At 36.6% G+C, this 27,083-nt stretch overlaps 1 protein-coding gene across 1 annotated transcript; it reads left to right on the top strand.

Moving 5' to 3' along the window:
• Positions 1-2,700: 2,700 nt before the first annotated feature.
• On the top strand, positions 2,701-11,739 carry cdo1 (cysteine dioxygenase, type I). Its single transcript, XM_066711297.1, has 5 exons — positions 2,701-2,931; positions 4,755-4,832; positions 5,327-5,484; positions 6,873-7,042; positions 10,732-11,739. Exons 1-5 carry the CDS (start codon positions 2,762-2,764, stop codon positions 10,759-10,761), a joined length of 606 nt encoding a protein of 201 aa, XP_066567394.1. The 5' UTR covers positions 2,701-2,761; the 3' UTR covers positions 10,762-11,739.
• Positions 11,740-27,083: the final 15,344 nt, after the last annotated feature.

Here is a 27,083-nt window from a genome sequence, read left to right as displayed (position 1 = left end):
TTGTTGGACATATCTAATATTACCAGATTTAATGAAAATGTGTTACTTATAGATCTATCAGTTTGGTAGACATACAAAGACAAAGTATGAAGTTAAGGAAACATGGTAAAATCATGTTACCTTTTCTTCTTCCTTTATTCCCTCTCTGCAGTAGACAGTTTTTTAGACCTTTGGATCAACAGGGCCAGAGTTTTATAAACTAAACTCTTGGTTTACACACTGCAAGGTAATATCCCTGCCAAGTAAAACCCTCTTTAGAAAGTATTACTTTTAAGATGTAAAACAGATTACTTATACAGCTCTGGAAAAAAAGAAGAGACCACTTAACATTGTTTTCTGAACTTGGAGTGGTCTCTTCATTTTTTCCTGAGCAGTATATAGTCCTGATGGTGAGGCTGATTTTAAATCCATGTTATGCATTCATTTGAAAATCACTTGTATATTATTGCATAAAAGATGCTATTTCACATAGTGTGTGCAGCCAGAACAGCTCAGCTTCACATTGCGGTCCTCTCGCCCAAACTGCACCTGATGATAGCTCTTGATATTAGAGACACTATTCAATCGATCTTTTAACTTGTTAACAAAGTTCCCAGTTTGGTCATTCTTGGTGAATTTCTACAGCATTTGCTTGTTTTTACATGTTTTACATTTTTATGTATTAGCATCATACTCTTGTAATGTAAGTATGATTATTGTTTTTCTTTCTTTCAAAGACTTTCCATTCCTCTGAGCCAATGAGAAAATTACAAGTTTTCTTGCCAGCAGCAGTAATCATGAAACTTGTATTTTTTAAACTTAAACTGTCCTTTGTCTGTTGGTGTTAGTTTCCAGACTAGAAGATAAAAGTAAGAATATAATAAAATAGAATATATTTGAAATAGAAAAAGAAAGGACATATTAACTGTAGCTATAATCTAGGAGCAGCAGTAATATACTCAAGGTCTGTTGGCTATTTTGTTTCTTCCCAGAGTTGTTTTCTAGTATGATCAGACTATTGCCAAAGCTCAATGATATGCAAGTAATTGTTTTCTGCCTTTTCTGTTTGTCTAGAGAAGCTGATTAATTTGTCCTAACAGACGTACAAAATAAACTGTTAATGTTTTTATGCACATGACATGGACAAGGTTTCAATAAATCGTATAATTTCATTAATTATAGGTGTCGGTACTGTGACAAAGTAGATCACCATAGTCTAAATTACAATTGTCACTGTCTGAAGACACCATTTATTATACCAACCAGTCAAAAGCCAAAACATACACACAAAATACAATTATTGAACAAAGAATATCCATCTACATCATAACTGGCCAATCAGTTATCAAAACAATTTAAAATATATTCTCTATAGTACATGTTGATAATACAAAAGTAAAAATGTAACTGAGAAATAAATGTGTCATGTTCTTTGTATTTCTATTATTCGCATACAACTCTTGAATGCCTCCATGGCATAAGGTTGACTTTTTTTTTTTTCCCCAAATAATGAACAACAAAATATAACCATGAACATTTTAATACACAAAATTATTGTATTAATTCACCTCAAAATCTGATGTTTTTTTTTTTTTTCAACATTACATAATAATTGTGATGGATCCTGTAATTTGATATATTAGTGCGCCAACATAGCCTACTGGCCAAGGCAATGTTTAGAGCGGTGTGTCTGAAAGTGAGGCTAACCGGCCACGTTGTAGTTTTCCAGCTAAACGAGAGAGAGAGAGAGAGAGAGAGAGAGAGAGAGAGGATCAGTTCTTTACCTTTGGTGCTTTCAGTGAACAATATTGTGAACATCCTATATATTATCTAGTATCTCATTCTCATTGAAGCAAAATATTAAAACATTATATACGTTATGAAAAACATAATTACGAAATGACTCTATAGTTTCACAAACAATTTAATAAGAAAAAATAAAAAAAATTGGATGGCATGAGTTAATCATTATCTAAAAGTTTTTTTGTTGGTTTTGCAGTTTTCCTCTGTCTTCATATTGCGCTTTTTATTTATTATTATTTAAACTTTTAATTCACCGGCTTTTTTTAAGTTTTGTTCTGAATATTCCGTTATAAATCCGTTTCTATCACTCAAAACACGCCGGTAAATCAATGTAAGCATGCATTTTCATATTCAATTTCCTCCTGAAGTAGGTACACTGATACTACTAAAAAAGATTGCAATGCAAAGATTAAGTTCATTTCAAAATGCAGCCGTGCTTTACTCTGTATGACAGTATATGCTGGAGGGAATCTGATCCATTTCCATTAAAGCATGCCTACAGACATCATTACATGTCTAATGATCGTGTTCGCTGAGATTCAAGGGGAATCGGCTGTGAAAAAGGCTTTCCAGACACACTTGGTAACATTTAAATCACAAAATCTTGAAGAAAGTGATGCATTGTTACAAAGCCCTGCAGAGACTGCACTGAAAGAAGAATGAACCATCTCTCAAAGGGGGAGTTTAAACGTACTTTGAAACAACACATCTTTAGGAAACCAATCCCTAACTATAATGTTGAATGTTCTTAAGCAACTAAACACTTGTTTCTCAATTATTCACATACAATCACCTGCACACATGAATCTAATTGTAGTGTTTGTATTGTGGTTTGTTAGGTCAGACAGTGGACATGGTTCATGACAGTTGGTACAGTCCAATCAATCTTGACCCGGGATGTATAAGAGGTACAGAGACGGCGCTGCGCTCAGCTTTGGGCAGGACAGTGTCGGCTGAGCACAACACATCCTTCACAATCATGGACCATACCGAAGTGATGAAACCAGAGACGCTGGATGACTTGATTAAGGTTTTACATCAGGTTTTTTCCAGTGATTGTATTAATGTTGAAGAGGTGCAAAATATCATGGAATCGTATGAGAGTAAACCTCAAGAATGGATGAAATATGCCAAATTTGACCAGTTCAGGTAAAGTTACTGATCTTGTGTATGATTGTTACTTTGTCAACATGTAATCATATTCTTGTATATATGCATCTATTGTAATACTAGTTTCATATTCTTTATTACTTATAATACGTTTTAAAAGTGTTGAATGAGATTTTCCCATTGTTTGAAGTAGAAAACTTCATAATCACTTAAATTATGTTTAAAAGTGTGTATATGCACCGCGAAGTTCTCATAAATGCATTTGATTATAGAAATGTTCATTTGTAAGGCAATCACGGAAGAAAAAGTGAAAGTTTGCAAAAAGTGTTCATTTGAGTACAAACTCTTTCTATCAAATGAAAAACAAATGCGCAACTTAAATAATATAACATTTATTTTGCTGTATGTGACACGTTTCAGACATGAGAGGTCCTTAAACTTACCATTTAATTTGCTCTGCAAAGAAATAGGCTACTAACACTGTGATTTAAAAAATAATAATAATTGAATAGTAAATCTTTCCTATGAATTGAAACACGTTATAATTATTATATATATAATACGTGTATTGAGCTACTTTAACCAAAACAACTCAAAGTACGCATTCCGGGTAAATTCGTTGCGCACAAACATTTTCCCATCTTCGAGAAAGTGGTGGCGCTCTTGTAGCGCACATTTCCGCAGTTCTGCGCAGATTTGCAGAAACCAACCGATCCCATTGGCGGAGCAGCACAGACGCACGCAGTACTGTGCCAATCTGCTCTACGCGGACGCCGCCAGTGTTTTGGGAGCGTTTCATTGAGAGCAGTGGAGGGTGGGGACCGGCTCACCAATCACACGTCAGATACGTGACCGCCAACACTGTCCAGTCCAAAATATGATCTCTTATGGGAACGTGGAGAAATTTCTGTAACGATGACATCTGTGTGTAATTCAGGCCTCAAGCCAAACCTCCACAGCAATTACTCAAACTGGGTGTGCGACAGTTGGACACTAAACGCATCATTAGCCCCTTTGCATCTTTTACCAGAGCATCTAGTAAGATACAATCGGCAATATATCAACTGGCCTGTAATAGATGTAATGCATGAAAATGTTGTTTTAAAATGTAATTGCTTGTTCTCCTGTTAACATAAAAGCATGCTTTCGGATTGACTTTTAGTGCGTTGAAGAAAGTGCCTGTACTATATTTTTAAATAGATTTTTAATGTCTGTCTTTATATTCACATTAAGTATGTATTTCATGTGTGTACTTGAAATGTCTTTCAACTTAAAGTTATGTAATTATGTGAGATACAGAATGGCAGTGGAAGGACAGAATTTCTGAAGTCAGCAAAAGTGAAGCATGTAAAGTCACCCTTAGGGATATAGTGTCTGGTATTTAAATCACCTAGCCCAGAGAGTTACAAGGTTTCACAGACTAACATCCTGCAACTGTTACCCAGTGTTAGTTTACAGTTACTTTTGAAGTTTCAGTATGCCCTTAATATGTTGCCAGGAATACCACTGCCATATAAAGGTGTGTAAGTGGCTATAAATATTACCTCTTTTTTTTTTTTTTTTATGAACATAATTTCCTCTTACATGATATAGAGTGATTTCAGTCTGTTCTAGAACATATATATAATTTACATTACTTTGCTTTCTAACTGCATGTTACTGGAGGTATTCTTTTTACTTCAAAATGTCCAAATATGCAGTTAAAGAGGGGACAAGTATACATTATTTATGTGTCTGAAATCTTCACACCCATGACTGTCGGAAAGCTGAGATCCCCCCTACCCATCCTCCAGAAATTTAGTTCAACCTTTTTTTCTATGACCAATACACTTACTGGACCAAATGTCACCCGTTTGTTTTAGGTACACTAGAAACCTCGTAGATGAGGGGAATGGCAAATTCAATCTAATGATTCTTTGCTGGGGAGAGGGGCACGGAAGGTAAGTCATCATTTCATCGCACTTGGCAGAGAGAAGCAAGCTTTGCTATCTTTTAAGCTGGGAACAGAATCTGCTGAGAGGGTCATAATCAATGCATTAGGAAAGTGCTTTCTTGTAAATACTGGCATGCATGCTGTTGAGCAATGTCTGTTTGGTCATTGTCTCCACATTCCAGTCAATCGCCATAGATTTTACTGGAATGATTTCTGTTTCCCTTTTTGCTGGGGGGCACCTAGTATATTCAAATGAAAATCTTTCTTTCATTTTAATAATTTCCCCCACTGCTTCTTAAAATGTCATAGTAAAATAGAACACAATGAACCAAGGCATAATTCAATTCAATCGTTTTTCTTATTTGCCTTACTTATTGTGAAATAGTTGTTTTGCAGTTTGTATGTTTGATTAGTGAAATTAAACATTAGTTAAAATTTTAAGATTGAAACCCATGCTGAAGGGCATACTGAGTTTTGTCATTGTGTCTTTGCCATCTGCAGCAGTATCCATGATCACACAGATTCCCATTGCTTCATGAAGTTGCTTCAGGGCCAGTTAAAAGAAACCCTTTTTGAATGGCCTGACAAAAAAATACATGGAGGAATGAAAAGGAAATCTGAGAGAGTCTTACAAGAAAACCAATGTGCTTATATTAATGGTAAGAACAATAGTTTCTGGTTATTGACTGTTACCCTCTTTGAACTTTACACAAGAATTGATAAATGACAAACACGTGTTGGAAAAAAAAAAAAAAAATCTTTGTTAAGTTGTGTATGGAGGACGTTTCTTGGTTCTGGAATATTTGGGATATCTGTACAAGGAATTCTGTTTTCTTCTAGAACATATGGCAGACTGCTCAACATAAACTCAACATAAACCTTTAATTACATTAACACTCTTCTTTGATCTACTAATTATTAAGTTATATTATGGGACAGCTATGACATTTTCTAATTAAGTGCCTGTTTGTACCAGTCCACCCTAATAGTGAATGTTATATGAATGCTTTGATGGCATCTGTCTGAGTTATGTTGAAAATGTAACCAATAGTCTCTTGTGAAACATTCCTGAACTGCAGAATCAGGAAATCAACCCCCATCTGTATAGGATAAGATAGCTAACACTTGCCTCTGTCATGTAGCAAGCAGTCGGTTGAAAAAATGTGGTCTACTGTTGCCAAACAATCCATGAATAAAGAAATCCTAATCCCAGTGGTGATACCATCTATTGAACCAAGGTGTTATTGCTCTAATTGCTTATGTTGCAGTTTTATCTATAGAGTCTGTAATCATGTAAATATTTGAGAGCCTGTTTTTCTGAATCAGTTCAAAGGTGGCTCCTGGGTCCCATGACATTCCTGTAACTAAGGCCATTTACATGATTTTTATCTGTTCACATATTACATAAGGGACCTTCAGAGCATCTGTTTATCAACTTGCTATGCACACAGCTCAATGGAGGATATTACATGCACCATCGACACTTTGTTTCAAGTAACTGAAATTACGAATGATTTGTTTTGGAGAGTATTGATAGGTTTCACATTGGAGCAGAGGTAACTTTTGTTTGCTTGAACAAAAGTTGTACTGGCTTGTCTGCCCCCAAGAATTGGGCAGGAAAAATCTGGTCAGGCAGGTTCCATTCATACAATCCGCAGAGTAGGAATATGATTACAGCAGCTCGAGACGCACATGGGCCCAGTAGCTCTGCAGCACTTTTTTTTATTAGAGAGATTGGGTGGAGGGAGTTGTCAGAGAGGACAATGATGGACACTTCATTTTTGGTTGCATGATCGTTGCAGCTGTAAAGCATGGAGCTATTGTAGCACTTTGTCAAAGTGTTGGTAATCTTCATTTTAAACTATTTCAAAAGTTCTAAATGCACTTTTACAAAGGTGCCATATATTAAGGATACAATGTTTGTATTTTATAAGACCGGTACTGTTATGTAGAGGCTTGTAACACTGACCATTTATATTAATTACTGATAAACCTAAATTCCACGCACAGGCCATGGAAATCTGACTCTTTGGTTTATCTTTCACAGATTCAATTGGTCTGCACAGAGTGGAGAATGTCAGTCACACGGAGTGTGCCACCAGCCTGCACCTGTACAGTCCGCCGTTTGACCATTGCAATGCATTCGATCAGAGAACTGGGCACAAAAACACTGTCAAGATGACATTCTGGAGCAAATACGGAGAAAGGACTCCATTTGTACGTACATTTGTATTTTCACTACTATAGTGATATGTTATTGTCAAGCTTCAGTCCGAAACCTGAGGGTTTCAATGGCAATGAATCTGAGAATGATGATGTCATGACCACATATGCTACAGACTAATCATAGCATCCTCTTCTGAGGTAAAATGATGGTTGTGCTGCAATGTATGCATTTTAAATGTAAAGCTTGCCTACAGTAGATTGATATTCAATATTTCTTACATATTAGGACTTGCTATTGGTTGAAGGATCTACAGGTTTTGTGCAAGTATGAGTTTTTGTGATGAAAATCAGTGTGACCAATAATTTACCTGTGCATTGCAGGCCTTTACTTATAAAGCCGTAATGGCATTAATCTGCATACTACATACAAACTGCAAATTACTGAAGACACAATAAGGTTAACAGGATACTGATACAATATCAGTAAAATATGGGAGGGTTTTGCCATTCAAAGATAAGCATTTTCTAACATTATCTTTATACTATAGTAACACCTGAGCAAAGGTGAGCCAAGGAGGTATGATCAAAGACTTGTTTTGTATTAAGTGGAAAAACAGGGAAGGCAAAATAATAAAAAGCCCTAGTGATGCAACTTCTGTGCCAATGTACTGTTGGGCATGGAAATGTTTAGTCTCAGACCTGATGGATTTACTGCTCCCGACCAGCCAATCCACCCAATTGAGTCCATTCTTAGCAGCCAACACCCATCCATATGGCCACTCAAAGCATAGGGCACGTACACATAAAACAAAACTATGTAACACAAAGTTAAAGAACAAGGTTCCAGAAAAAGGAAATGCAAATCCTCTACACTACATACTGCTTGTAGTGTGTGTGTGTGTGTGTGTGTGTGTGTGTGTGTGTGTGTGTGTGTGTGTGTGTGTGTGTGTGTGTGTGTGTGTGTGTGTGTGTGTGTGTATATATATGAATGTAACTTAAAAACATCCGTGCACTTCACTTCTATGAGGTGCTGGCCCGTATATATATATATATATATATATATATATATATATATATATATATATATATATATATATATAATATATGTATATATGTATATATATATATAATATATGTATATATGTATATATATATATATATATATATATATATATATATATAATATATGTATATATATATATATAATATATGTATGTATGTATGTATATATAAATTCTTCAACCATGGACATTGCATTTAACTAAACACAATACTGGTATGCCCAAAACAGAAAGCCTTGAAAATGAATTTGAAAGTAACAGCTGACTGAGTTGGCTTCCTTTCTATAATCTTAAACTTTGATCATAGTCCTGGAGCTTAGCAGGGAAAGTCCTCAGACAAGCTTATTCCAATTTAAAATGCCGCATTCATGGATCAGCACAAATATATAATAGCACGAGATCCCCAAAACAGAAACCAAGCATTCTCACAATGATGCCCACAGCATTCCCTGAACCCTTTATTCAACAGCTGATTCATTCAAAAATAGTTTCATTCTGCACACATTTGAGTGCCCTGAGATGTTATTGAAGAGAGTCAGATGGGATGAAACCAAATCCCTTGGACTTTCAAAATGATTCTAAGTGGTTGTGAGATTCAGCAAAGATTGTTCCTCAGACTGGACCTGCATAATTTAATCGCATGCATTCTATTCCAATATTTTGTTTTATAAAAAACGATGGTCATGAATTGGAAATAAACTTAATTGAAGTTTGGGAAAGATATATGAAAGGTCAAATATATGCAATAAACCAGTGGTTAATCTATTTTGTTAAGCATTTTAATTAAATATCAATTCAGCATTTTCAAATGTATCATTAAGTAGATTATGATGATCTCTCAAAAGAAAGCTATGCAATAAGCGGATTGTCTGTTTTTATAGTTTAAAACAGTTTATGAACTACATGAGTATATCTTCAATTAGGAACTGTAGTCATAGCACATTGAAACATTATTTCTTGTACAACAAGATTACAAGAAAAACTATGTCTTCACAGTCATTTCAGTATAAAATCCTGGTATGACAAACCATGCTGAGCAATGTTCCACATTGTCACAATAAGTACATCATAGAACTCATTACAAAAACTTTGAATGGCCACTTCCACATTTCAGTAAATTGGCTGGTAAGGGAACCACCCTGATATCCAAGAAATCAGTAATAAATGTGTAATCAGCAGGGCTAGCTTCTATGCAAATTAATATATACGTCAGATTTCTAGTTTGGTTTGGGTGTATTGTAAACCTAATCATTCTCATACTTTAACAACCCTGTCTCTATCAATCGTTACAAAACTCTGTTTTATGCTTGTTAAATACCGTTATGCAAAGACTGGTCTTGCATGGCCCTTTTTAACTCTTCCATTGATTTATATGTTTATATAGATAAACCTGGCTAAGGCGATTTTAATTAAAGTTGGTCAAATAAGTATAATCCATGGACATGCATCACAGCCAGTGTAATTGGCAGTTAGTGAGAGGTGCAGCACTGACTTGACTACAGGGACACAATGGGGACCCTGTTTTAAAAAGAGGGCATGGGGCATGCAAGAACTCTGAGAGAGTTTTTTGGCCAATTTTTTAGCCATTATATTCAAAGAACTATTAAACACATTTTACTTTGTGGGCTTTACATATGTACATTGCATTCTTAAAACTGGAACGTTATTTAGCTACACCTAGCCCCATCATTAATTCTCACTCTGGCTGTGACGAACGTTTTGCAATCTTTGTTTCTTCTGACACTTTTCCTGCGTCTGATTTGTTTCTGGTAACATTCCGTTCCCCGGGCTGTGAGAGAATTTATAGCAGTTGTTTTTACAAGCAAGCAGCAGTGTAACAGAGGAATATAATAATTTTTACACCAGGCTAGACAAGTTTAATTTCCACATCTGTTGGCACATGGTTCCTTTATTTTGTGAAGGCCTGCATTTTTGTGAAGCTGTTTATATTGTGCAGCATGTGCAGAACAAAACACTGCAATCCACCCAGAATGGAAGCTGTTGTAAATTGTTGTTTACCTTGATCACACTACCAGCCAGGCAGCATGTTATAAAAGCATGGCTCTGATGGCATTGTGTTATTCCCTGCAAATAGAAATCTTTCAATTCCCTGTAAAGCTCTATTTTCTCCTTAGGCATTATTTTCCTGAAGTGAAGCAGGGTGTAATGTTTATGTAATGCAGTGCAACATCAAATCAATGTTGCTAAAATACTTTTCTAGTTAAATTTGACACCAACAAGTTCAGTATGTATTGCGTAAATTTATGTTTTATCTTTCAGTGAATTACTCAAGAACCCCCCCCCCCCCCCCCTGCCAACAGGCAGATAGGATGTCTGAATACAAAAGCTAGAGATTTAATAGGCTAAACTCCCAGCATCCTTTTAGAAAGCAGCTTAAGCAACTCAAGGTTATCAGGGGGACTTCCAAAACTCCAGAGATTCTGCAAGTAAATATAAAAGTTTAAATGTGCATATAATGTGTTATCTAGCTGAATACATTTTGCACTATTGGAAAGGTTTTTTTTTTTTTTCATGTGCAAGAAACTGGAGCCTGTTGACCACGATACAGATTTGACTTGAGAAAACAATGTGACTCTTACATCTGAGCTCCTTTGATTACTGTAATTGCCTACTGTCCATGGTTATATTTTAACACACTGTGTTTTGTGTCCTTTACAGGAAACGTCCATCTCACAAGAAAACAACTAAATGACCCAATAGACTTGCCTGGCTTCCAAAATACCATTCATTCTTTCAAAAATGAGCACAAAACAAAAACAACAATTAACAAATAAAATACAAACAAAAAAGCAAAACATATTTTGTGAGTAATGCAAAAAAGATCCAAAGGCATTGTCAGTAATTAGAAAAGCTTGATTATCTAACATTTAAGCCTAGCTAATGCTGATTAATGGACACTGAATAACTGAATAGTGGCATTAGGTTCAGTAGAGGGATAGATCTGTGCTTTGTTTGGTAAGCTCTAAAAAACACCCAGCCAATAACAGAATTCCTATGTGCCTCTGACCTGTGTAATTACACTTTTGTACTGTTACAGGGGATAAACATGTTTTGTTTAAGGATTGCATCTCCTGAGAAAGTATTAATGACCCTGAATAATTGATCAGAACTTAAAATTGTGCCAACACAAAGTGGAGCAAATTATCTGATTTTTTTTTTTTTTTTTCATTTTATAAATTGTGTTTTTTTACAAAAATGTAGCACTTTTGTTCTTCCAAATGTATTGATTTTTGTCATAAACTCAAATCTTATTAACATTCTAAATTGTACAGACTTCACAATGATTGTACAGTTTGATCAATCTGGAGTTGTGCTGAAGAAAAAACTTTTAGTTGTACTGTTTTTAGATGTAATAAATGATGTTTACAGGAAGTATGTTTGTATGGGGAGGAAGGGGGGGAATCCAATTGGTCTTTGTTACTCAAATGTCATTGGTAGATGTTGTATTATTTTCTTTTTAAGTGGAGATAAACTATATATTTCAACGATAGCCTTGCTTTTTGTGGAGGCAATGGAGTTGTACTGAAACCTGTATAGACCTTATAGGAGTATTTCAGTAGAACAAGGCTATCATTTACTCTCAGGATTTGAACCAGTGGAGCAGACCTTGTTCTAGGTGATTGCCTTGCTTTGACTTTAGAACATAATAAAAAAAAAAAAAATCTGGATTATATTGTGTATTTTTCATGATGATCTTTCTTTCTCTCTCGTTGGCCTATTTAAACTGTATTCTGAAAACTAAGCTCTCTGGAGCAGTGAAAATAGGACTATAGGCAGGGGTTGACATCATTTTTTGGTAGTAGTACTGACACGAGTACCTGCATGAATGGTGTGGTACTCACACAAATGAAGTCATCCAACAGACTCATCTTCACTTTCACTTTCAATCTGACATGAGTTTCTTTCTGATTGACCCTGTGATGTGCTGTTTGCATCCACAGTTCAACTGCAGGCTTTGGGTCAAATGTCTCTGGTCAGCTTGAATATGAATATGCATCAAAGCAGACAAACTCGGCAGTCATATTTTCTGAATATTGGGGTAGAAGTCTGGACTGCTAGTATTAACAATAGTGATCATACACAGAGGAGGCCGCCAGACGTTTCCCATCTCTTTTCAAGTGCATCCATTCCCTCAAACATATATATGGGCTAACATTTTTTTTAATCCTTTTATTATTGTACTTGATATTTTATTGTGATTGTATTACTTTTAACACTTTAGTGATCATGCTTTTGTCTTGTTTCACTCTGATACATAATACACATTTTTTCCATCTCTTCTCTACCTGAATAGTTTGTTAAGCCCACAGAATTTTTACCGAATTGGAGAAACGGTAAAGACTTTTTGCTGTAGTCCTACCTACACAGATACCTGATCATATTGTATGTAATACTTGTGTTAGCCAATACAGTACATGTTGATATTCACCATTCATAATTACTGTTCTGCATTGGAACAATGAAAATTCAATGGAAATGTAATGCATACGGTTGTTAATGTCAGTATTCATTCTATGCAAAATGGAGGGGGCAGAATGTATATGATGCATCTGATTGGTTACTTGCCTTTAGAAGACGGGACATTCATGATGCGACCTTAAGCCTGATTTATGCTTCTGCGAAGACACGCCTAAACGTCTCTGTGTAGCAATGCAGAGAAGCGGATTCTGGGTAGGCGTAGCTCACAGCGCGCAAAATCTCAATAATGCATCTCGTGTATCTGCGGTCTTGTGTGTCGAACAAGCTCAGCTGTGTTTATTGGCGAGTGGTGGGGTGACTGGTATACAAGGTGCATTTACACTGCCATTTCTGATCCGGATCAAATGCATTGGAACATTGGTGTTGCGTTTACACTGCCATTCGATCAGGACCAACTTTCAGCCGCCACAGGGGTCCTTGCATGCACACTAGCACGCACATCCAAACTTCATTATAAGCATATATTAAATTTGTCCTTTAGAGCATGGCTATATCAAAAACTTTTGTTTTATCTCGTTGTGAATTATTCCAACAAGTAAAACCAACACACTTGCATATTTTTTGCAAACAAAGCATTTTAACTGAAATGCAATTCTATATCTTAACAAGTTAACAAGCCATTTAGTATTAATTTTAACAATATTTTATTTGTAATAAGGGAAGTAGGGAAGGGCCTCTTATCTGCTCTACTGATGCTGGTCTGCCGCCTGTCTTTAAAACACCACCACATTAGCACGTCAGACCAAACTTGATTATATGTACAGTGAGGGAAAAAAGTATTTGATCCTCTGCTGATTTTGTACGTTTGCCCACTGACAAAGAAATGATCAGTCTGTAATTTTAATGGTAGGTGTATTTTAACGGTGAGAGACAGAATAACAACAAAAAAATCCAGAAAAACGCATTTCAAAAAAGTTATACATTGATTTGCATGTTAATGAGGGAAATAAGTATTTGATCCCCTATCAATCAGCAAGATTTCTGGCTCCCACGTGTCTTTTATACAGGTAACGAGCTGAGATTAGGAGCACTCCCTTTAAGAGAGTGCTCCTAATCTCAGCTCGTTACCTGTATAAAAGACACCTGTCCACAGAAGCAATCAATCAATCAGATTCCAAACTCTCCACCATGGCCAAGACCAAAGAGCTGTCCAAGGATGTCGGGGACAAGACTGTAGACCTACACAAGGCTGGATTGGGCTACAAAGACCATCGCCAAGCAGCTTGGTAAGAAGGTGACAAGAGTTGGTGCGATTATTCGCAAATGGAAGAAACACAAAATAACTGTCAGTCTCCCTCGGTCTGGGGCTCCATGCAAGATCTCACATCGTGGAGTTTCAATGATCATGAGAACGGTGAGGAATCAGCCCAGAACTACACGGGAGGATCTTGTTAATGATCTCAAGGCAGCTGGAACCATAGTCACCAAGAAAACAATTGTTACACACTACGCCGTGAAGGACTGAAATCCTGCAGCACCCGCAAGGTCCCCCTGCTCAAGAAAGCACATGTACAGGCCCGTCTGAAGTTTGCCAGTGAACATCTGAATGATTCAGAGGAGAACTGGGTGAAAGTGTTGTGGTCAGATGAGACCAAAATCAAGCTCTTTGGCTTCAACTCAACTCGCCGTGTTTGGAGGAGGAGGAATGACCCCAAGAACACCATCCCCACCGTCAAACATGGAGGTGGAAACATTATGCTTTGGGGGTGTTTTTCTGCTAAGGGGACAGGACAACTGCACCGCATCAAAGGGACGATGGACGGGGCCATGTACCGTCAAATCTTGGGTGAGAACCTCCTTCCCTCAGCCAGGGCATTGAAAATGGGTCGTGGATGGGTATTCCAGCATGACAATGACCCAAAACACACAGCCAAGGCAACAAAGGAGTGGCTCAAGAAGAAGCACATTAAGGTCCTGGAGTGGCCTAGCCAGTCTCCAGACCTTAATCCCATAGACAATCTGTGGAGGGAGCTGAAGGTTCGAGTTGCCAAACGTCAGCCTCGAAACCTTAATGACTTGGAGAGGATCTGCAAAGAGGAGTGGGACAAAATCCCTCCTGAGATGTGTGCAAACCTGGTGGCCAACGACAAGAAACGTCTGACCTCTGTGATTGCCAATAAGGGTTTTGCCACCAAGTACTAAGTCGAAGGGGTCAAATACTTATTTCCCTCATTAAAATGCAAATCAATTTATAACTTTTCTGAAATGCATTTTTCTGGATTTTTTTGTTGTTATTCTGTCTCTCACTGTTAAAATACACCTACCATTAAAATTATAGACTGATCATTTCTTTGTCAGTGGGCAAACATACAAAATCAGCAGGGGATAAAATACTTTTTTCCCTCACTGTATATATTAAATTTGTCTTTTAGAACACAGGGCTGTATCGAAAATTTTATTTATCTCTTTACGAATTATTATAACAAGTAAACCCAATGCAAATTTTTCACAACTGAAGCATTGAAGATAAAGATAAAAATACAATTATATACAGTTAGGTCCATAAATATTTGGATAGTGACACAATTGTCATCATTTTGGCTTTCTATGCCACCACTTTCATCTTTAATTTCAGGGTAGTTACATCCAAATTGGGTGAACGGTGTAGGAATTACACCCATTTTTATATGTGTTCCCCCCAGTTTTAGGGGCTCAAAAGTATTTAGACAAACTAACATAGTCATGAATTAAATTGTGAGTTTCAATACTTGGTTGCAAATCCTTTGCAGTCATGACTGCCTGAAGTCTGGAACCCATAGACATCACCAGATGCTGGGTTTCTTTAGTTTCGTTCTTTAGTTTCTGCTTGTTCTTGGGGCATTTTGCATTCAGGTTTGGAAAAAAGACGCATTGCACAAACATCTCTATATGTGGTAGTATGGCTGTGATTCCCAGAATTGAGTGATGTAATCATCGCAGACGTTGCCCACACATTACATTTGTAAGGACAGTAAGGCATTGATCTTTGCATTTCTTCCTTTTTCTACCCCCTTTTCTCTTGATTTGTCATTGTTGTTCTAACCTTGCTACACAACACATCTCTCACATCTCCACCCCTGATTTGTTGAATGTGTCCTTCACTATAATTGAAAAAGAGCAATTGCTTTCCCTTATTTTTTTCTGCACCCAATGTGATGTATAGAGTAGATCATGTAACGTATAAGCATATTGGATTATTTATTATCAGTGTGAGAATCAAAACAAGTATATCAAAATGTGGTTGTCACAGATTTAAATGATTATTACATTTTAATATATTGCTTTACTCAGTTGTTTAATATGAAATTTCTCTGACACTCGTTTCAAAAACGATTTATTAAAATCACAAATATATATTGGTATACACTCACCTAAAGGATTATTAGGAACACCATACTAATACTGTGTTTGACCCCCTTTCGCCTTCAGAACTGCCTTAATTCTACGTGGTATTGATTCAACAAGGTGCTGAAAGCATTCTTTAGAAATGTTGGCCCATATTGATAGGATAGCATCTTGCAGTTGATGGAGATTTGTGGGATGCACATCCAGGGCACGAAGCTCCCGTTCCACCACATCCCAAAGATGCTCTATTGGGTTGAGATCTGGTGACTGTGGGGGCCAGTTTAGTACAGTGAACTCATTGTCATGTTCAAGAAACCAATTTGAAATGATTCGACCTTTGTGACATGGTGCATTATCCTGCTGGAAGTAGCCATCAGAGGATGGGTACATGGTGGTCATAAAGGGATGGACATGGTCAGAAACAATGCTCAGGTAGGCCGTGGTATTTAAACGATGCCCAATTGGCACTAAGGGGCCTAAAGTGTGCCAAGAAAACATCCCCCACACCATTACACCACCACCACCAGCCTGCACAGTGGTAACAAGGCATGATGGATCCATGTTCTCATTCTGTTTACGCCAAATTCTGACTCTACCATCTGAATGTCTCAACAGAAATCGAGACTCATCAGACCAGGCAACATTTTTCCAGTCTTCAACTGTCCAATTTTGGTGAGCTTGTGCAAATTGTAGCCTCTTTTTCCTATTTGTAGTGGAGATGAGTGGTACCCGGTGGGGTCTTCTGCTGTTGTAGCCCATCCGCCTCAAGGTTGTACGTGTTGTGGCTTCACAAATGCTTTGCTGCATACCTCGGTTGTAACGAGTGGTTATTTCAGTCAAAGTTGCTCTTCTATCAGCTTGAATCAGTGGGCCCATTCTCCTCTGACCTCTAGCATCAACAAGGCATTTTCGCCCACAGGACTGCCGCATACTGGATGTTTTTCCCTTTTCACACCATTCTTTGTAAACCCTAGAAATGGTTGTGCGTGAAAATCCCAGTAACTGAGCAGATTGTGAAATACTCAGACCGGCCCGTCTGGCACCAACAACCATGCCACGCTCAAAATTGCTTAAATCACCTTTCTTTCCCATTCAGACATTCAGTTTGGAGTTCAGGAGATTGTCTTGACCAGGACCACACCCCTAAATGCATTGAAGCAACTGCCATGTGATTGGTTGGTTAGATAATTGCATTAATGAGAAATTGAACAGGTGTTCCTAATAATCCTTTAGGTGAGTGTATATTGAACAAATCATGTCATTTCTGACTCTACATCCTTTTTCAGCATCTTTAGGACAGAACCTTTTGTAATCTACTTCAAAATTGCAGTGGTGGCTTGGAAAACACATGGGAGGATACATCGAAGTCAGCTGCCATTAGTCATGAGATCAATCTTCAAACCTCAAGTACTATAGTTGTTGGGAAATGGCAAAGCTTCACAAGTCACCTTCCACTTTTGGTCTGTTTCCATATTTTTTTAGTCTCTTGCAGTTCCATTACATAACTTGAATTAAGACCAAGGGTTGGCCTTTACCTATCAATTATATTGTGAACAGATGTCTTCAAATACAAATTTGTCTTTTGTCTTAAGATTTTTGTTATAATAATACATATTTGGTATGTGCAGACAGACCCTTTTGGGATTCAAACAGCCTTTTTAGGTGCACCTCCAAACGCCACACAGCCCCAAACAAGTGACAAACCCACTACACCAAAAGAACAGTCCCCTGAGGTGATGAGTTTGAACACTGCGCAGTGCAGGGACCAAACGATTTTGTCATGTTTGTATTTCAGTTACAGATAAATTCCTTACATTTAAAATACGGCATGTGCCACTTGTTGTTAACTGCCAGTAGGTAAAGGGATTATGGCATATAACAATAATGCATTACATCTTCACCCTGTAGATGTTTTCACTGTTATTTGAATTCAATTTCTTGGTACCAAATAGAATATAACTGCACCAAAAATAATTAAAAGCAACTGATAAAATAACAAACATACACTCTCTTCATTGTACAAACAGTACTGTTGTTTTTCTTTTCTCAAAGGCTCTTTAACAATTAAAGGCTTTCAGCTGAGAGATCACAACAATTCATCAGGACACTTATGCCTTGGTTGGAAGGTTCCTAACACGACATGTAGACATGGCACAGCTCAGAACTTTAACATGTGAGAGGATGCCAATGATCTTGATATTCTACAAATAAGTCTGCCAATCATATAAAAAAATGATAATTGTTATCTGTTGAAATATGTCAGTTGCATTTCGATATGTCACTTGAAGCTGTAGTCCAAACTAGAAAAATTGAGTTCCCACTCACTTGGTGCCTAAGAACAGACAAACAAGATGACGAAATCTCTAACCTTCGAGCCGCCAGCTAAAAAAAACTGTTGGCATCGAAGAGCTGCAATTATTAACCTGATATAGCAAATTGTAAAGTTAATAATGAAAGAACTTGCTACTGTACAATTAAAATATTACAATATTAGAAGGAATGTGTAAGGGGATTTTGAACTAGGTTCCTGGTGGTTTTGTTGAGTGGAAAGGCTTAATTGTATTCAGATGTTCAAAAGCATCTGTTTGAAATTCATGGATGGTAAAGAAAGAAAATATGTTTACAATGACACAGGGGAAAGTTAGTTGCTGCGTGTGATTTTCTAACAATCCCAGCCAATGTCCTTGGAGGCTTAACAGATTTAGGCTGGGACACCATTAAATAGAATAATGCAAACAATGCAAATAAAATTGTCAGTCTATTTAAGCACAGTCATTTTAAAATCGTATAAGTTATATAGTTTATTGAGAAATAAGTAGGTAAATAACTGGATCTATTGTCTGTAATGTTTTGTAAATTAGGAAAACTACCAGGAATCTTACACTGCAATTGCAATTTATTGCAATTGATTGTGCAATTTACTGTGCCTTAATATCCATTTCTCAATATTTCTATAGCCAACTAAATATAGTCTGTACTGGGCTATAGGGCTTTAACCGTAGTAGGTAGCGTAGTAACCTTGTATGACCCTTTCTGGCTTTTAATTGACCTTTAAAAAGTTATGAGATAAAATGATAATTAGTTTATACAACAACTTAGTCTACAATAAAGGCAATAAAGCTAAATAGCAGGGAGCTAAATGACTCTGTTACTCTTTGATAACTACAATGTTAAATCAGGTTATGGATCAAAGTTATATTACTTGTTTTCCAAAATGGGTCAAAGGAGATTTAACTTTTAAAGGTACAAATACAGTATAAATCTGAAAGCTTGTTCAATCGTTATACAATTTAAAATAATTATTTATTTGGAGGGGAAGAGACAATTGGTCTCTAGTTACTCAAATGCCATTTGTAGATGTGTTATTGAATTATTTATAAGTGGAGATAAACTATATATTTGAAGGATAGCTTTGCAGTTTGTGAAGTACTGAAACCAGTGCAGATATTATAGCTGTAATGCTAATTTTGATTAAATGAAAAATGCACCACATGAGGGGAAGTCAATAGCTAGTTTCCCATTTTGTAGATGTACTGTAGTGACAAGTCACACCAACCCCCCATTTTCAATGACTGACTAATGTTTCAGACACTTTCAGCTCAATTAAAGGCATTGACCAGCAATTGATGAGTATGGAATATTTTACGCAGACAAAATGTATTCTATTTACTAAATTCTCTATAACATGTTTAATGCTTTGTATAATGAATCAAAGACAATACAAAAGAATGATTAATACTGTTATGTATCTCTCCTTTTCTAAATGTAACAAGTATATAAGCAAGTTTTAGCCAGAACTTCGTACATCTGCTGAATAATTCCAAGGAGTTTCAATGATTTCTAAGGTAACACAATACTCAATTTGCAAAACAATGCTGCTTCCTTGGCTTTGGCTGTAGATCGTAGGTATTCTTTCACTATTATGAGCAATTTGTCAAGAATATGAATATGAACAGTAAAAAACAAAGCTAAAAACTGTAATTAAGCAGTAATGTGTGGATGCTCACCACACATTCAGACCGCACAGCAGGCCTTCACAATCTCTGACCCTCTCCAGCTTGTGAGGCATTTAACTTGCTCCCAACTCCAGCTGTCATGACAATCACTCCCAAACCACACCAGTCCAAACCAGTTCCCCACTTGAACTTCCAACCTATTGCGGACCTGATGCAAGCTCATGAGGCAAGCAGACATTCACTCACCAATGCCAAGCACAGGGCAGAAAGTGCACAAAAGCACACACGCTCCCTCCAGAACAATACCAATGGCAGAACAATAGTTGCTTGTTTATAGTCCGTCCATCGCCCCCTTGAATGCTACTGCCTGAAATGAGGAAGAAAACCAAACGACAGCACAAGTATTATACAAACTACTGACTCTGTAAATGTCAAATTTTTCATCTTAACAAAATAACATAAAAAATGATCCCCTGAACGGATTTTTTAAATGTCTGAAATAGACAGAAACATGATGAATACCAACCTTACCAACGCACACATAAAAATGACACTGTATAGTTACAGCATATAGTTTTTACATTTCTATATTGGTACATCCAAAAACAACCATACTACATATATTTGAATAATAAATACGTTAAACAAGAACTTGTCTGCCAATAACAAAGGAAGAGAAAAAAAGGATTTCAGGAATTCAAAGCACTTTCTAAACACGGGCATTCTACTGAGATGATACGTGGAAAAATGATACGTGGATGATATGTTACTTTTGTCATTCTTGGTGGCCCACAGTGATGCACACAAGAAAGCAACGATTGTTTAAGTGAAATACACTGCGTGACAAGCATTCAGTTATATAATGTGTTCAGAATTATATAACTGCCATGATAAGAGACATCCTTCCATATCTTGCTCAATACACAGTGAAAGATATTTGAAAGATAAGCCAATTTATGATATATGATTTGACAGAATCATATAGTTAAACATGAGTAGACTAATGGGCAGCAAAAGAGCAATGGCAAAAACCCTGCTCAAGTGACAGATGCATGGTTTCACATGGTTTCATAAACAAGTATACTGCCAACAGTGGCATGACAGTCTTAAAGCACCAGGGGAGCAGAACCACATTCAGACTCCGCTAAGCCAGGTCAGTAGGGATCCAGGAGTAATGTAATGTGGGGCAATGTGGGAACTCTGCCTGGGTGCCACACCCTGCTAGAGGATTCACAGGATAGCTAAGGGGTAAACACCAGTGGCGCAGGGCCAGAAACATGCTTAAGGATTGAAGATTTAAGACCGATCTGTTTTCAGCCCATGAAGATGGATTTGTGCATACATGCATAATTTCACCAGGAAGGACATTCCAGGCTTTAGGGCCATAGCAACAGTTCATAGCTCTGTAGTTCAGCGATTAAAGGTGGTTCATGCATTCTCCGGGCATTGCTTTAAGCATTTTGCTCATAAAGTGTTTCTAAGAACTCTGGCCGAATTAGTTTAAAGCAGTCAAAGTGTTTATTACAGTCTTTTAAAAAAAAGAAGAATTGAACTAATCCTCTCAGTCTCTCTCTAAGTCAACACTCACTCATCTTGAAACTTTCCCTCAATTGTGACAGACAATCTTTACAGAATGATTACTGCGCAATTTAAATCAAATAATAAGTCCTACATTTCTGATAGCTTAAGAGGTGGTGGGGGGCAGGAAGGGTGGTTTCACACAGATGCTGAGAGCCCTGGAGTAACAATACATTTTACATGTCACCCGTGACTGGATTCACAGCAAGTTGGCATCTAGGCAATTTGGGTGTGGTTAATTGAATAATGATACAACATTTTGATCTCCAGCCAGCCAAAGGTTGATCAGATTGATGACTGCAGAACCCAGGAGATCTCTATAATTTCCTGTGGTTTAATTTTCAAGGGTAACCAATATATACATATATCGTTATGGTTTATAATAAAAAATTCAACTGGTTTTTTGAAAATCAATCTGTGTGTCCCCTTTGTATCCCACCAGCCAATAATTTCATCAACTGATTTATTCTCCAAATCGACATGAATCAGCTTAACGTCTTCCTGACTATTAACTTTGTTTTCTGGAATACATGGTAGCATGACAAATCATATTTCAAGAAGAAGCAACAACAAACAGTTAAGAAATTAAATAACTGGTTACAGGGATAGTCTGCACAACTCCTTTATCTGTCAACCATTATGTGCTTCGCCATAGTTAATGATTCTCTGGCTTGTATGTAATACATTTTTCTATTTTTTCCACATTTAACATTTGGTTTTGACCAGACCAGTTTTGACTTTTTCCAGAAAGCTTAACACTTATAATGAGATTTAATACCGCTTATGTGGCATGTGCATTTAAAGGAATTCTGTTATATTGATTTCGAATGCAATGTATTGTGAAACTGTGAAACTACAATTAGTCCCTTTCAATTTCTGTTACGATCTGTCTTTTTGTTTCTGTTATCAGAGTCTTTTGATTGGCAAAGTACAATGAATCAAACGTATTTCATAATGGGGTCAGTGTCCCATGTCTGGCTGGAGTGACTTAGAACCTCATTAAGCACGTAAAACACGGGCTTCTGGTCTTATCTGAAGGCCAAAAACCTTATCAAAATAAACCACACGTAGCGGTGTTGGCAGAACAAGCAGCCCAGGCTATTTCAGGTTAGACTGCACCAGATTTTATGGAGTAACACTGGGGTGGATTACAGTGTTTCTGAAAGAGCACTTGTTGCAACACCCGTTTGCAGCTGGCAGGCTCTGCCCTGCCTGACAGCTATAACTAATTAAGAGAGATGATATGCATGAACACTATGTATATCTCATTTGTTCAGAACAATTGTTACACTTTTAAAGTATGGACATTTTGTTTAGTTTTCACTTGATTGTAGAATGAGTTTTGTCACGTTCATTGTAATTTTGATAATCACATTATGGAAAACTACTAGTTTTGTCTTGACTCACAATGAATTTCATCAAACCACAGTGATATTTAGTTTCTGTTTTAAAGATGGTTACCTTGAGACTGTGATAGATGGGAAGATACAAAGCCATTGGGCCTATGAGGGTCTAATTTTAGATTTAAATTCTTATTGGAACAAATGAAGTAACATTAAGAAAAGCAAGTGCTGTTTCACAAGTGTGTTAGCTTAGTCTATCACACTTATTTAAAAGCAGTAAGTGTGTCTTGTGTGCACTGAACATTTTGAGTTCTGTGCTAACTTCTTGGGAGCGTAGTGCCAACATGAATGAACAGGAAATTCTGAAAAAAAAAAACTAAATTCGCACCACTTGGGCCTTGAAAGTGATGTCTAAGGGCCCCACTGAAGAGGGGAAAACGAACTCTGCATTACGTAGCAGTCCTCACTGGCAGACAGGTTGGGGGCCTATTTTGCATATAGACAACAGCTGGGAGCAGCTTATGTTTACAGACAGGTTTTCCACAGCAGTTGAGTGTTGCTCCTGTTTGTTAAATTGCATTAATAACAAAACCCCTGAAACAAAAGGCACGAGGTCTCCTGCAATGATAGGAACATGATGTCTGCTCCAGAAAATGCAGTCCTTCTCTGTCTCACCTTACATCAATATCATATGATTGGCTGAGATAGATTAGACACTCCCAGGTTCCACCAAGTGTGCCCTGTCAACCAATATCAAAACTACATGTATATATTCCTCTATATTTCTGCCATTTCTTAAAGAGTTGCTTCATCGCTTCATGAGTGATAGGTGGCTCTTCCCTTGCATGCATTGAATAAAATGTCCAGAGCTGATAATCATCCTGAATCCTGAGTCTCATTGGATAATGGGGAATGACTCCACTACACTTTGCAACTGCCCTTACACGCACACAGATTTACATTGAATTGAATAGTTAATAACATATTGTTGCATCACATACTTATTTAACTTTTCTAGTTAGTTATGTAATATTCATTAGGAAGTACACACCATTATGTACATCCTTTGACTCCCCCATCACTGTAAATGATCTCTCTTAAAAAATAAAGGATGCTTACATTTGTACAGCAACGTTTCCTGCTTTCGCGTCTTGGATTCGAGGTAACTGAAGTGTGCAAAGTGTGCGTGAGTGATTGTAAAATGGAAATAAAAAATTCCTCATTAATTAATATATGAATACCACAGGATTAACACATCAATACCTCGGATTAAGTGCATGATTAAAACTCTCATTTTAAATTATTCTCTCTGAAATTCAATTTATACTAATGATATGGATTTTTTCAATCTCAGTATATTTTTATAAGAAAGTGTATTCTATACAAGGATGTGATCTACTATAGTTGAGTTTTTTGGTGAAAGAGGAGGAAAGAAGTTTTAGAGTGAACAAGTATGTTACTGATAACGGTTTCGGAAAACAGGAAATGTAATGATATATGTGCTGTACATAGTTACTGATATTAAATTAAACAAATCAAGTAGTTAATGCATGAATGGAGCTGTGCGATCTTGCCATCTTCATGTGCATATTTAATATTAAATTCCAAATGCACCACTTTGAGATTTGCCTGGAAACTACTAAGTTGAGATTTTCTTTGTGCACATAGAACACAGAGGATGTCTTTGTTTGTATCTGTGTCTCCTGAACTGATTGACAACACTAATATGGCTCTTTCAGATACCATCAAAAATATTCCTTTCCTTTAAAAATAAAAAGCTTAGTAACTCTCTTCAGTAGTTTTCTTATCTTATTAAATTAAGTGCTGATGTATTTGTAAATTGTTTTTATTTACTACTTGATGATTCATTCTGCTATTGTTCTGATAACGTGTAGGCTAATCATTTACAAAGATCTGGGTTGTGCTTATGCAAAATGTAAATATTTACTTATCAAAGTTAGATATATGAGGAATACAATGTCTCTCAGTTACATTGTTGCTGTAAAATAACATGAAAAAATGAAAAATGAAAACGAAACTATGCAATATTTACCTGAACTATGTACAGATTACTCTGTTATCTTTCTTTGCATTTGGAATCCATTGTATTATTATTATTATTATTATTATTATTATTATTATTATTCTTGGCGGTTGCCTTTATCCAGGGTGACTTACAACATAAGTGTAATACAAAGTACAATATTGTATCAATGTGCAACTATTTGTTTCACAGAGTAATTATTTTTCATTATCTATATTATAGCCTATTAATGCTGACACTTCTAGTGAATCAAATATAACCTTGTTTAGTAGCATAATATCAATAACTAGCATCCCAAATTGTACTTCTGTGGAAAAAGGTCCTGACTGGGTTTCTTTCCCCCCATGCTTTCACCTTTAGGTCAGGAAAGATACATTTTGGTGACCTATTTACAAAGTTAAAAGGCTCAGAGTTCATCATTATAATCAGATGTCAGTGTCAAAGAACACAAAGGGCATGTCACAGGCATTCAACTGCACACAGAAACGTAAGCTTTGACGTAAGAAGATCATTCAAAAGGGGAAAAAAATTGTATTCTTACAAATGACTAAATTAACAGTTTTAGTCCTGTCAACACAAAACAAATTACATATTTTACTTAAAGGTGACTTACATCTGTAAAAAAAATCAGTCACTTATTTCAATGATATTGTTAAAGAAAATGAAAAAGCTGTATAAAATGATTTAGCACTTTGATCAAGGTCATAGGCTCAAACAATCAGATTACCCTTCAGTTGCATCTAATTACAATCTTGCACCACCTGGTGGATAAAGTAGTAACAGCAGTAATTTAATCTCTGGTTGGTTGCCAGTAGCTACTCATCCAGATATTTCATGGGACATCCAAATTAGTTATCTTCAACAACATGATCTGTTACTCAAGACATAGTGTATTATAAGTGTAAAGTGATTCATTCTCTATTGAAAAGTGTACATGTACTTGATTTTCCACATATGAACCCCAGTCCTTGAGTTGAAAATAACCTGGAGGATTTTGAGAACCTGCATTTGCTGTAATCCCCTCTATCCACTACTGAAGAGATTAAATTCCGTTAACCTGTTAATATGTCTGTGAGACCAGGAATTATTATGAGTGCTTATCATTTAGCAGTCCAGAGCAATGTCATTAATGTGTTCGTCGATTACTGCTTTTTTTTATCATTTTAAATTACTTTTCTTGCTTAATGGCTTCTCTGTGCAGCCTAGACCAATCAACATTTCAAACTGGCTTAGTAACACCCACATTCACTTGATATTTATAGAAATTCCTGATAAGTGCATGTAATACTTTACCCTCACTTTTAAATTGAATTTGTCTGCCCTGCCCTGAACTGTCGAACTTTCTATGAACTTTTCTATGTCTTTACAACTGCTACAGTGTTTGCTGTTCTCTTCCTCCCCTGCACACTCCAGGTCACACAGGTCTGGATGATCACCAGCTAGGATTGTGTTTTGGAATACATTAACTTAAGTGGATCAAACCAGTTGCTGTTCTGACCACAAGCCCCCAGCTTTTTCTGGCTCTGACAAGAATATAATTGTAATACAGCCTAACTGAAGAGAGCACAATGGTTCTTCCAGTGTTCCAGACCAGTACAAGGTTAACTAAAATATACATTTACCAATTTAACCAATATTCTGAAAAGCCATATTCAACCATCGTTTGCTTTTGTAAACTCAATTAAATTTACATCCACTAAAGCAGTTTTACCTTTGATGCATAATAGCTTAGGGTTTTCTCTATCACCTATTCATTCCTTCTGTGTTTATTTTTAATTTAACCAACTTTTATAAGTAATGTCTTTGGAAAATATGTTGTGATCCAATTTCTTCTAGGGCTTTTAAAACACTACCAGCTTGCAAGTTATAGTAAGCTAACTGAAGGTTAGGAATACAAACCGATTTGTGCCTTGTGTGGTCTGTTTTTTAATACATTTACAATTAACATAAAAGCCTGCATTCAAATAGAATAGTAACACATTATTTTAGCTGAACAATGTGTAGGCTATACAACCACAAGTTAGAATAAATAAATAAAGCATTTTGGACTGTAAAAGGGAACAAACGCAGTGTGCATGCCAAATCTGCAACTGTTTTTTAAACTTAACGATCATAAAATTTATGTTTTCACGAAATACAATATGCTAAGCAGATCCGGCATCTGACACACACGAATTCCACCCCTTTGTAATATGGCGACACACTTACATAGTGCTACGAAATGTTCAAAACTAGAACCTGGCTAGTTGTATTTATATCTATGGTTCTTCCTCCACCCACAATTGT

This window comes from Amia ocellicauda, chromosome 8 (assembly GCF_036373705.1).
Source record: "Amia ocellicauda isolate fAmiCal2 chromosome 8, fAmiCal2.hap1, whole genome shotgun sequence".
Taxonomy (NCBI): Eukaryota; Metazoa; Chordata; class Actinopteri; order Amiiformes; family Amiidae; genus Amia; species Amia ocellicauda.
This window is presented reverse-complemented; position numbering and strand designations above follow the sequence as displayed.